At 43.4% G+C, this 13,509-nt stretch overlaps 1 protein-coding gene across 1 annotated transcript in view; it reads left to right on the top strand.

The window, feature by feature from the left end:
• Window positions 1-7,272: 7,272 nt before the first annotated feature.
• ZFYVE1 (zinc finger FYVE-type containing 1) overlaps window positions 7,273-13,509 on the top strand; it is a 52,304-nt gene continuing 46,067 nt past the window's right edge. Inside the window, exons 1-2 of the mRNA XM_015071688.3 lie at window positions 7,273-7,507; window positions 8,872-9,788. Of these exons, the coding sequence (XP_014927174.1) occupies window positions 9,306-9,788 (483 nt within the window). The 5' untranslated portion in view covers window positions 7,273-7,507; window positions 8,872-9,305. The remainder of the gene's footprint in view (window positions 7,508-8,871; window positions 9,789-13,509) is intronic.

Genomic DNA, 13,509 nt, shown 5'->3' with positions numbered 1-13,509 from the left:
AATCAGTTTTGAAATAATTTTTTAAATGTTTATCTTTAAATAATCTCTACACCCAACGTGGGGCTCCAATTTACAACCCTGGAGTCAAGAGTTGCATTAAAAAAAAAAAAAGGGTTGCATACTCTTCCAGTTTTGAATTAATTTTTTGTGTAATTACATATGAGGTTTAAGTTGAAGTTAATTCTTTGCCTGCTTCTTGTCCAATTGTTCCAGCACCATCCTTCCTCTAGTATCCTTCCTGTGTTGAATTACTTTTGCACCTTTGTCAAAAATTGGCTGAGTGCGTGTCCAAAGCTGAGAAGTGGAGAGGGAAACAAGGTCCTAAGCATATTATTTGATTCCTAGATTGGGCGTTTGCTGCAAGTGTAATTGCCCAGATTGTTGAGTACCGTGAGGCAGTACTTTTATTGATTAAGGCAGTTTGATTTGTGACTTCTGTCTTAACTAATGGAAGAAACATGCAGATCGTACGTTGGCAGGACATAAATATAACCTGGTGAAATATATTATCATATATAAGAAAAACAGAAGTGGAGTAAACTTAACCATTTCGGTATAGATAAAGCAAGGTGCTCTTGGCAAAATCCAGGATGGCCAATAATTTGTTATTTTATGGTCCAACAGCTAACCTCCCTTTGTATTTGTGGGTAATCCTTCACCATGTCATGCCTCTCATTCTGGAATTCAAGAGAAAAATCCTCCCTCTTCCCACTTTGCTTATATCCAGGGCATAGGTATGTGATCTATGAGAGACATTAGATTTTCCTGCCTAGGATTTTGAATCTTGAGAGAGAGTCTGAATAAAAGTGCACACATTACCACACTGGCTTAAAACAACACAGATTTATTATCTTATACATTTTTTAAAAGGTGTTTTAAAGCAAGGGGACAGGACCTGTGGACAGGAAGAGCTGCCCCTACGGTTCTGTAGTTTATCAGAAGTTGGATATAAGTTTACTGGAGTAAAACCAAGGCGTTGGCAAGGCTGTGTTCCTTCCTGAGTCTGTAGGAACTAAACTGTTTCCTTGAGCTTTCCAGCCTCTAGCCGCTGCCCCTGCTCCTCCCCTGCCAGGGTTCCTTAGCTCTTGGTTCCCTTTCTCCATCTTCAAAGCCAGTAACTCTGTTTCTGTCATCACGTCTGTCTAGGACAGACAGCTGGGAAAGGTTGTCTGCTCTGTGATTAGATCAGGCCCACCCGCATAACCCAAGATACTCTTCCCATATCAAGATCCTTAACTTCAGTCACATGTGCAAAGTCCCTTTCGCCACATGATGTAACATATCTACAGGTTACAAGGAGTAGGATGTGGACATCTTTAACATTATTCTGCTTATCACTGTTGCTGTCATTCAGAGTGCAGTGGGGGCAGTACCACAGAGAGTGAGTTGGAAGAGGTATTCAGTGGAGACAATGACAATGATGGCATCATCCCCTGGCCTCACATGGTGAGAACTTGGTTGTAATTCTTGCTAACTGCTTCCCTTGTCCCTGACCAGTTTTTGAGCCTGATGTTCCAAACTTCGCAGCAAGTCTAAGATACCTAACAGCTATTCAATCAATTAGCTTTCTTCTTAAATACAGAGTGACTTTCTGAGTTCTGTCTTGGTGGGTAACCACATAATGTCAAAGAGAAAGGAAACTTTAGAATTTAGTCTCTGGTTCCCTGGGCAAGACTGTCTCTAATAAGAGGTCTGTACACGTTAGCCTTTTGTCATAAATATTCAATGACTCTGACTATTTTTCTCTTGTTCTGATTCCATACTCCCCAAGCACCTTTTCAGCAGGCTTCTCCAACAAATGTGCTGTGTGAGGTTTGAGCATTACGGCCTGAGTGACAACAATATTTCATCGTGAACGATTGGATTGGCATTCTCGATCTGGTAAGATTGTTTAGTGTGTATTTATCCCAGAGAGAGACTGATTCACTCTTGGTGGGTGATAAAATAAAAGTTCTGTATATATAAGACTGAAGGTTGGATTTTGGGCTCTGGCAAATTTACCAAGGAAATGAATGTCATCTCTCAGCGCTATCTAGGAAATACACTTTTCCTATTCCACATTGAATATCTTGATGTAGCCACTTAGAAATGTGTATTTTATTTTATTTTTTAAGGTTTATTTATTTGAGAGAGAAAGAGAGAGAGAGAGAGAGAGAGAGAGAGAGAGAGCGCGCATGCACAGGAGAGGCAGAGAGAGACAATCCCAAGCAGCATCTGAGCTGCTAGCACAGACCCCAATGTGGGGCTCGAACTCACAAACTGTGTGATAATGGCCTGAGCTGAAACCAAGAGTCAGACACTTAATCTACTGAATCACCCAGGCACCCCAGAAATGTATATTTTAATAGCTAAAGATCAATTGTGTGTGTGTCTGTTTGTTTATATTAAGGTCTCCCTTTAAAAGCACAAGCCTGGAAATTTGTCTTCTACTTGTTTTGTATTTCCTGAAATTGTAGTTAAATATTATTAAGATTTTTTTTTTTTTACTGTAATCTCTATCCCCAATGTGGGGCTTGGACTCACAACCCCAAGAACGAGTCACATGCTCTACCAACTGAGCCAGCAGCTAGGTGCCCCTTGTTGAGATCTTTAAAATGTTATTATTATTTTTTTAATGTTTGTTTTATTTTTGAGAGGGGGCATGAGCAGAGGAGGGGCAGAGGAGCCAAAGCAGGCTCTGTGCTGACAGCAGTGAGCCTGATGCAGGGCTCAAACTCATGAACCATGAGATCACAGCTTGAGCCAAGTTGGAAGCTCAACCGACTGAACCACCCAGGCACCCCTAAAATGTTATGTTGAATGACTTCGGGAAATGATTCTATTAAGTCCAAGGGCTTGGTTTGTTTACCTTGTAGAATTTACTTTTATGTTACCTTTTACTTTACTTTTTTCCTAATTAAAATTAAATTTTTTTATCTTTTATGGAGCGAGAAAGATATACAGACGGAAGAATGCAAAAGACACAGGGCGCGTAGGTGGCTCAGTGGTTTAAACATCCGACTGCAGCTCAGGTCATGATCTCACAGTTTGAGTTTGAGCCCCATGTCGTACTCTCTACTGTGAGTGCAGAACCCACTTGGATCCTCTGTCTCCCTCTCTCTCTCTGCCCCTCTCCACCCCTCTCTCAAAAATAAATAAGCATTAAAAAAAAAAAAAGAATGCAAAAGATCCATGATCTAAAGCAAGTTTATCAAGTGAAGATTGGTGCAGCCACCACCCAGGTTAAGAGCTGAATGTTGCCAACACCCAGAAGCCCATATGCCCTGATCATATCAGTTCCCTCTCTGAGCTAACCACTAGCTTGATTGTTTCTTTTTTGTAATATGGCTCAGAATATGGCAAAGAGTTCATCCTGCTGAAAACAACAAAAAATGTTGGTAAAATATTGAAGAGTCAACAAGAAGATACGTTAATTATAAAGACTAAAATCTAGGTGAAGGCAGGATCTAAGTAGAGCAATGATGTCACTTTTACCCTGGGGCATGTTCCTTAATTGGCACTTAAGCTTGGCTTTTCTAGGCCTTTGGGACAGAAGACAAAGCCCAGGGTGGGAGTGGGAAGTCTAAAGCTGGGGCCTCAAGGGGCTATAATTTCAGCATAAGGGTAAATTGTAAATAAATAGACCCCCAGTCAACAGACTGGAAAGAATGTTGTCTTGGAAGGAGGAGATTGAGGGGAGTTAGAGGGGGCACTGGACCCATAAGAGAGCCCTCCCAATACATGTTTCCTGGTGGTTTAAAAAAATCCCAAACAATGGAGCCTGGGTAGCTCATTCGGTTAAGTGTCCAACTTTGATTCAAGTCATGATCTTGCAGTTCATGAGTTCGAGCCTTGCGTCAGTTGGGCTCTGTGTTGACAGGTCAGAGCCTGGATCCTGCTTCGGATTTTGTGTCTCCCTCCCTCTCTCTCTGCCTCTCCCCCCCTCACTCTCACTGTCTCTCTCTCTCTCTCTCTCTCTCTCTCTCAAAAATAAACAAACTTAAAAAAAAATTAAAGGGGCGCCTGGGTGGCTCAGTCGGTTAAGCGGCCGACTTCGGCTCAGGTCATGATCTCGCGGTCCATGAGTTCGAGCCCCGCGTCGGGCTCTGTGCTGACGGCTCAGAGCCTGGAGCCTGTTTCGGATTCTGTGTCTCCCCCTCTCTGACCCTCCCCCGTTCATGCTCTCTCTCTGTCTCAAAAATAAATAAACGTTAAAAAAAAAATTAAAAAAACTCCTAAGCAGTGACTACAACATAAAGTGGTCCCTCCTAGAGGCGCCTGGGTGGCTCAGTTGGTTAAGCATCCGACTCTTGATCTCAGATCAGGTCACGACCTTAGGCTTCATGAGTTTGAACCCCCAGATGGGGTCTTGTGCCCACAGCGCCAAGCCTGCTTGGGATTTGCTGTCTTCCTCTCTCTCTGCCCCTCCCTCCCTCTCTCTTTCTCAAGTAAAAAAATAAACATTAAAAAAAAAAAAGTGGTCCTTCCTGGCAGAAGCAAAAGGAAATCCTCTCTGGAGGAATGAAACTTTATCCTAGGACTCAAAGAATTCCCACAAATAATTTTCCAAGTAGAATGCGGCTCATAGTAAAAAAATAAGCACACAAAGAATGAGAATGAACAAAAACAACAGAAACAGGTCTGATAATTTCAATTATCTGTTAAATAAAAATAAACTACCTTATTATTAGTAGTAGTAGTATTGACATATTGCACTTACATAGTAAAAACCTCAAGAGTACAGATTTGTTTTGGGGCACTGGCTGGCTCAGTAGATGGAGCATGTGACTCTTGATCTCCAGGTTGTGGGTTCAAGCCCCACGTTGGTTGTAGAGATTACTTAAAATTTGGGGGCGCCTGGGTGGCTCAGTTAGTTGGGTGTCAGATTTCAGCTCAGGTCATGATCTCACAGTTCATGAGTTTGAGCCCTGCGTTGGGCTCTGTGCTGACAGCTCCAAGCCTGGGGCCTGCTTCAGATTCTGTGTCTCCCTCTCTCTGCACCTTCCCCACTCATGCTCTGTCTCAAAAATAAACATCTAAAAAAAAAATTAAAAAAAATTAAATCTTCCAAAAAAAGTACAAACGTGTTTTATTTATTTATTTATTTTTTACTTTTATTTGAGAGAGAGGGGGGCAGGAAGGAGTAGAGAGAGAGGAAGACAGAAGATCTGAAGCAGGTTCTGTGCCAATAGCGGAGAGTCTGATGTGGGGCTCAAACTCACAGACCGTGAGATCATGACCTGAGCTGAAGTTGGACGCTTGAGAGACTGAGCCACCCGGCCGCCCTCAAATATGTTTAAGTAAAGTCTTCCATTTTACATCACCTTAGTTCTACTCCTTGGAGGCAACCATTTTCCACAGGTTTAGGGGTGCTTATTACAACTTTAAAAAATGAACTTTAGGGGCACCTGGGTGGCTCAGTGGGTTAAGCGGCCGACTTTTGATTTTTGGCTGGAGCCCCACATCACAGAGCCTGCTGCGGATCTTCTGTTTCCCTCTCTGTCTGCGCCACCCCCCCCCCCCCCCAGCCCCCACAATCACACTCGTGCCCTCTCTCTCTCTCTCTCTCTCTCTCAAAAATAAATAAATAAATACATAAACTTTAAAATAGGTATCCTTGGATTCAAAAGGGATTAACTACCATTTTGTTCCCAGGATATGTCTTCATTTTATTATTTATTATTATTATATATTTATTTTGGGGAGAGCATAAGTGGGTGAGGGGTAGAGAGAGGGGGACATAGGTTTGGAAGCGGGCTCTGCACGGACAGGGTGACAGCAGTGAACCCAAGGTGGGGCTTGAACCCATGAAGAGTGAGTTCATGACCTGAGTTGAAGTCAGAAGCTCAACCGACTGAGCCACCCAGGTACCCCATCCTCATTTTATAATTAGGAATATAAAACAACATATTAAGCTTAGAAAAAATTACAATATCAGTCTTAGGAACAAAACCCTCTAGGGAATTTTTAAGAGCCTAGCTCAAGACCTATTCTCTTAACTTACTAAAACCCTTCTTTTCCTCTTCCCACTTTGAAACTTTGACGTTTTAAAGTGCTATAGATAGCTTAGTTCTTAATATCCTGGTTTGTGATAAAACATAGGAAAAAAATTCTGTCATGTTGTGCAGTTTTTCCAACTATTGGCTCTCTGCCCAGTCTTGAAAACATAATTTTTATCAATATAAGCTTCCTATGTGGCTCACTCATTATAATGCAGATTTGTTTTTACGATTGGTCTAATTATGTCCCTTAAACCTAAGAGTATGTGACTAAGTCAGGAGATGGATTCTTGTCCCAGCTTTGTCAATCATTTGCTGTGTAACTTGGCAAGTCACTTAATTTAGTTTTCTCTACTGGGTTAACAATTATCAAGGTAGAATCATAGAATGTTAGAATTGGCAAAGCCTTCATTATTGATCCAGTGCAATTCCTTCATTTCATGGAGAGGTTGAGTGACTTACCCATTAGCTTTCTAGAACAAGCACTCAGTCTTCCCATCTCAGACCAGTGCTCATTTCATCATATCATGCTTTCTTTCAGTGTTGTTCCAAGAAACAAACGGAGATAAAAAAAAAAAAAGGAAACAAACAAATAAACCCCAAAGTGAAAGCACTGAACAAATATATGGCTTTCTATAAAAAAGCCCGATAACAGTGTTAACCATTAGCCTGCACCGTAGTCCACAAGCTTGTCTGAAAATGTACCCCGTCTAGCTTAAGGATGATTTAAAATCCAGAAGCTCTAAAACTATGTAAGAAAACGTCAAAAAAGTGAAAGGTAAGGAAAATAAATAATATTTGGCTTGAAGAATACTCATAAGGGAAAACAAAATTCCGAGAGTACTTATATTCTTTTGTCAATTCTTTCTGGTATTCTAATTTGTGCAAGGTGAAATTAGGGAAGAGGAGACCGCTTGTTTTTACACATTTCTGAAGGAATGGTGTGCAACACCGGTTACTTGAAATCGAATTATTTGCCTCAACTACACAACACATTACATCAGTCATCTAATTTAGCGCCATTCCCTCTCCGGCCACTACCCAAAACAACGCGCTGAAACCTTCGAACACCGCAGTCGATGCAAAAACTCCAAGTCCCGAAATACTCGACGGCCTGTCTTCACCACCTCCTCACAAGAGCACTCTGTTTGGTTTTGGGAGTTGTAGTCATTCAGAGCCTTCCCTTCCGGGACGTGGGGGAGGATTCACGTCCGCGGAACTACACTTCCCAGGAAGCTGTGCGCGCCCTTCTCCACCCTCGCGGGAGTCGGACTCCACCCCCTCCCGTTCGTCCCTCCCTGGGCTGCACTGCTCACGCCTTCCTGTTAGTCCGAGCTGGGAGAAGTTCACTCCGATCAGCTGATCCCAACTGACAACAGGAGAGGAGGAAGCCCGGGAGGCAGCGAAGGAGGAGGGGGGCGGAGATGGAGATGAAGATGGATCCACCGGTGCCCTGAGGAACAGCCCCCGCCCCCGCCGGCGCACCGCGGTCCCCCGACGCCGCCTCGCTGCTGCCGAGCTGCTCCGTGGTGGGGTTCCCGGGCAGCCGCGGCGGGGAGGGAAGGGCACGGCCCTGCGGCGGGCGAACGATAGTCCTGGAGCTCCGGCTGCCCCCGGGGCGGGGGGGGGGGGGGGGGTGCGGGTGCGGCTGGGGTGGGGGTGGGGTGGTATAAACAATAGATTCGGCTCTGGCCTCTGCTAGCGTGGAGGGGAGATTTTGGGGGACCTTCTTTGTTCAGACTCTGCTCCTGCCCCTCGGGTTGTGGTGGTGTTGCCCGGGAGGAAGGAAGGGTGAGGAATCCCCGGCTCGAGAGAGGTGTCGAGGTGGGGGCCCGAGTGGGCAGATTGTTTGCTTGGCCGGCTGGTCCGGCGGTGAGGTGTTCTTTCGAAGGTTGATTTTCTATTTTTCTAAATTTCTCTGACAGATTTTGATTTTCGTTTCCGTTGTGGAGGCTGGTTGGCCATGTCTGAGGTTAGGGTGTAAATAAGGTCTCCTAGTCACTCTCTTCTCCTTCCTTGTTTATCCAAAAATAAGATTGATAGATTGATTACTACAGGGTGGAGTGAGTATTTGTGAGGAGGGCTTTACGTTTCGTTGGTGCATTAGAATGGAGGTCAAGGCTAAAGGGGGGTTTAGAATGTAATTGTAGAAGTGACAAAAGCCTCTTCCCTGCCCCAGTTATCCTTTCTTTTTCTTTTTCCTTTTTGAAGTTATTTTTAAGTTAGTTTTTGAGTGACAAAGAGAGAAATTATTTGTTTTAACTCACTGCAGGCCTGGCTTTGCAGTGGGCTGTAGAGGAGGAATTCTGTCTCCTGTTGCTCCCTTTTTTTTTGCAGTTAGAGAAGGGACAAAAGGAAGTATAATAATTGCGTTTTATTGTTTTTAAATATGACACGGTGACTTTTGTTTCCAGGCTGACAGTCCTTAATAGACATCTGTCTAGAGTTGAAACAACCTAACTAGATCTGCCAAAGACTTTGATGGAGCCAAAGTCTATATTATCATTTCTTTAGCTTTTTACAGGCCTCTTTATCCACCTCACAATTGTGTGCTGCAGGTTGGGGGACTGCAAAGGGTTGTCCCTCCAAGGACTTTTTGCTAAATGATTTTGATTCTGAATTTAATTAATAACTGGACGAACAGAGAATTTCAGTCAGCGGCAAAGTCTCTGAAATACCCTGGGCCTAGGGATAGTGGCTGTTTTCCAAAGGGGGAGCCTTGCCTGTGATTTTGAGACGAAATTTCGAGGATCAGAAAGAGCCGGTGTAAGCATTACAAGCAAGAATGAGATTTCTGTCAGGAGTTTTGGCCTCTTATTTAATCACATTTTTTTTTTTTTAAGGTGCACTTCTGTTTTTAGATTAGTGAAATCCTTTTCCTTCCTCTATTTAGGTGTCCCCTGAAATATTGACTTGGGGTTGGATTATTTTGCAAAGCTCCTGACCACTCTGTCACTATACCAAAACCTCGTGGCCAAGGCCCAACTGATGAGCCCACCTCGGTGAACCCATCGGATCTCTTTCAGATAGCCCGAAGAGATCCTTCCAGGCTTGCACTTTACAGACGGATAACACCATCAAACCAAATCAACGTTGCTGCTGATACAAGAATCTTGGAGGCAGAAGATTAAAAATTGGAACGTTTGTGAGCGTGTGAAGAATTCTGATAGGACCCCAGAGGTTTTTTGTTTGTTTGTTTGTTTTTTTTAAGGCGTGCAGAACGCCGTGAAGGTTCTGTGCAGGCTTCAGACCCAAAGCCTTGGTCTTCACTGCTGGGGAAAGCCCAGTGACGGTGACGTTGTGGGTGATTTCCTTACCGATCCGAGTATGAGTGCCCAGACTTGCCCGGCAGACAAGGGCCTGAATCCGGGGCTGATGTGCCAGGAAAGTTATGCCTGCAGTGGGGCTGACGAGGCGGTCTTTGAGTGTGATGAGTGCTGTAGTCTGCAGTGTCTCCGCTGCGAGGAGGAGCTCCATCGGCAGGAGCGCCTGCGAAACCACGAGCGGATAAGACTCAAACCTGGCCATGTCCCTTACTGCGACCCCTGCAAGGGTCCCAATGGGCATTCACCAGGTGTGAGGCAGAGGGCAGCCGTGAGGTGCCAGACCTGTAAAATCAACTTGTGCCTGGAGTGCCAGAAGAGGACTCATTCTGGGGGTAACAAAAGGAGACACCCCGTTACTGTGTACCATGTCGCTAAGGTCCAGGGGTTACTGGAGGAAGAAGAGCTGGATGAAGAGACCAGGAGGAAGAAGATGACCGAGAAGGTTGTGAGTTTCCTCCTAGTAGATGAAAATGAAGAAATTCAGGTAAGCCTGTGGGTGAAGCCCATGGGATTCATGTGGTCGTGGGGCAGATCTCTTGTTGGAAGGCGCCTCTCAAAAGGGAATTCCGAGAAGAGCTCACCTTTTTAATCATTAAAGGGGGAGACCCCTGAAAGCTTAAAATTACAGGGTGTCAGATTAGTTTCTTACCGGTTGTGTGACCTTGGGCTGAATTACTTTATCTCTTAGCCTTAGTTTTGTCGTCTATAAATTGAAGACAGTGCCTGCTTTGGGCTGGTGTGAGGATGTAATGGCACCGTGTTTGTTGAGCCTGTTGCATAATAAATGCTCAGAATATGGTAGCTGTTATTGTTATTAGGGCGATTATGGGGAAGACTTTATTTAGATCAGCTTTCTGAATGAGAGCACTTGGCAAGTTGTGAATAAATGTGAATGACGAGGGGCTGTGTGTGCAGGGCAGGAGACATAGCGGGTCCCCTGGGAGTGCGAGGCAGTAAGTCATAGGCTTGCTATCTCAATTTAGAGAGGCGGGTCTTCAAAAAGTGGCCTCTGATAAGGATAGTATTCTGTTCAGATGGCCTCTTCACGTATAGGCTGATCGGCAAAAGCCAGAGAGGGCACCTGCCATTACAGAAGGACTGGAGCATATTTGATTTCATTCCAAGTTGGGGAGGGAGGGTAGTGTGTGATGGGAGCAAGCTGGGCAAATGATGGCGTGTCACAGTGAGGGGTGACTCGGGAAGGGTGGTATAACGTTTATACTTTCCAGTGGAGGCATTGTGATGTCTATACTTTTGAGTGAAGCCTGCTTGAATTCATCCGAGCTTCACCACTCGGTGGCGGTGTAACCATGGACAGTTATTTCAGCTTTGTGCCTCAGTTTCCTCTGTACTTCACAGTAGTAGTTGAGAAGATTCAAAGAGATTAAGGAACGGGAATGGAAGGGCCCTCATCACAGGGCCTGGCACATAGTGCCCAGGAGCAGTTCGTTGTTTCTGTCAACGTCATGGGGTATTTGTGGTACATCGACTCCATACTTTGAGCAGTGATGACTCCTCAAGTCACCAGGTTGGAGGAGACCCTACGTGAGTTGCTGTTTGACAACTTTCCAGTTACCCACTAAACATTTTTCAGCTCTTTTTGCTCCTTGGTAAGATTATGGAAATGCATTACATCATGATTCCATTGTCAGCTAAATACTTTGCTAACACAGACTTCTTTATTGGCTGAGAGGAGCTAATGGAGTTATGGAAGAGTGACCCAGATCCCCTCCTGCCTCCCTTGTTAGCAATAATGTCTTCATTATGGTTATGCTCTAATTGGGTGACAGTTGGACTAAATATTTTATAAATGGAACACTTGGACTTGGATGATTCTTGTTGGTTTTGCCACCAGTTCAGCCTTTGGAAAGTCATACTTTGGATTGCCGTTGCTTTTTAAGATGAGAGGAAGACTTGGGATGAACCAGTAACTGTCATTATTGTGTTGGCACCAAAAAAGAATATTTTTTGAGGGGAGGAGGGTGTGTATCTTGTTTTTCTTTTTGTGGCTTTGATACATGTTCCTTAGTAAAGAATTAGAGAATTAGGAAAATGTAATGAAGAAGACAAATCCAATTACCCAGAGATACTTGTCCATCTTTTTTTTCTTGCAGTGTGTAATAAAGTATGTAATTGTGTTTTTGTAAAGATTTCTCCTGCTTTTCCTTCCTTCTTAAACACTGACCACTTCCCAAGAAGTAACGGTTTCTTAAGCACAAGCAGCGCTGGTTGGGACTAATGGATTAGACGTAGAATTTATTCTTTTTAGGTGGTGATTTGTTCTCTGAGTCACAAGTGGAAAAATACTTTGAGAGAATGTGTGGTTCTGTTTTCTTAGGTGAATGTCCAAAACAATTGGATGATTGTCTAATACAAATCTAGATTATAAATTCAGCCAGAATGTGAACTCCTGGAGGGCAGGACTGTGTCCTATGCCCTGTAGCATGTACAATGGTGGGCACATTGTCAGTGCATAAATACTTGCTGATAGGTTGGTGATGTCACAACTTAACTTCAGTTTCTTAAAAATGGGTACCATGCACATACCTAGTTAAAACCTAAAATAACATAAAAGGGCATGTGATGGCAAGAGTTTTCCCCTCCTTTTCCATCCCCTTAGTCTCTTTTCTTGGAACAACCACTGTGAACAGGGAACTACATGCATGCCCTTTCAGAAGTTTTTAAAATGTACTTATGAACATATATATATATATATATATATATATCCTTTTTATTTTTATTAAAATTATTTTTAATCTTTATTTTTGAGAGAGAGACAGTGTGTGAGCAGGGGAGGAGCAGAGAGAGAGAGAGGGAGACACAGAATCTGAAGCAGGCTCCAGGCTCTGAGCTGTCAGCACAGAGCCCAACGTGGGGCTCGAACTCATGAACTATGAGATCATGACCTGAGCCGAAGTCGGATGCTCAAATCTGACTGAGCCACCCAGGCGCCCCTGTATCCTTTTTATTTTTAAACAGAAATGGAACCTAATATTCTCAATATTTTCCTAATATTCTGTCCTTGAGCTTTTTTTTTTTAATTAGAGGATACATCTTGTAGATTTATCAGTACATTTTATAGGCTCATTATTTAAAGGCTGCCTACTATGTTGCTGAGTGGATTTTCTATAATTTTAGCCTGTTAGTGGATATTTGAGTAATTACAAACAAGGATGTGTTGAATATCCCTGTGAATCTTTTTAGAAATGGAATCTCTTTGTCAAATGACGTGTGCCTTTCAAATTTAGATAGATATTACCAAATTTCCTAACCTCATTTTTTTTAGCCTCTGAAGTACTTCAGTGCAGTCCTCTGGGTTCTGATCTTGACTCCTAAGAGCTAAAATGTAAAGAGCTCTTACTATCGCTGTTAGGAACCGTTCTTAGCACTTTACACGCATGAGCTCATTTAATCCTGTTTATAACTATGTATTAGTTTCTTATTGCTGCTGTAGCAAATTTCCACACAGTGGCTTAAAACACAAATGTATTTTCTTATAGTTCGGAGGTCAGAAGTCCTAAAATGGGTCTGTATAGTTGTGTTTCTTGTGGGACTCTAGGGAGTATTTCCTGGTCTTTCTAGCTTCAGGAAGCTTCCCGTATTCTTTGGTTTATGACCCCATCATCTGGCTTCAAAGACAGCAGTGTACCATCTTCCAATCCCTCTCTCTGTCATTCTGCTTCTGTTGTCATATCTTCTTCTGGGTCTGTGGCCCTCTTGCCTTTCTTGTACAAAGACACTTTGATTATATTGGACCCACTTGGATAATCCAGCGTCGTTTCTTGCTCTCAAGGTTTTTAATTCAGTCACATCTGCAAAGTTCTTTTGCCACATAAATGGACCCATTCGCAGGTTTCAGGGATTAGGATGTGGATATCTTTGAGGAGGGGCTGCAATTTCAGCCTACCACACCCTATGAAGGAAGTTGTAGTCAGTTTGGGCTGCTCTATGTGATAAAATACCATATATCATTATATTACATACCATTGGGTAGTGTATAAGCAACAGAAGTTTATTTCTTGCAGTTCTGCAGTCTGGGAAGTCCAAGATCAAGGTGTTGGCAGCAGATTTGGTGTCTGGTGACGACTTGCTTCCTGATTCATAGACAGCCATCTTATCTTCTCCCTGTGTCCTCAGATGGTAGAAGGGAGTTCTAGAATCTCTTTAATAAGGGCACTAATCTTACTCATACGGACTCCGCTTCA

The sequence above is a fragment of the Acinonyx jubatus genome, chromosome B3 (genome assembly GCF_027475565.1).
Source record: "Acinonyx jubatus isolate Ajub_Pintada_27869175 chromosome B3, VMU_Ajub_asm_v1.0, whole genome shotgun sequence".
Classification (NCBI taxonomy): Eukaryota; Metazoa; Chordata; class Mammalia; order Carnivora; family Felidae; genus Acinonyx; species Acinonyx jubatus.
The sequence above is the reverse complement of the archived record's forward strand: the minus strand, read 5'-3'. Positions and strand labels throughout refer to the sequence as shown.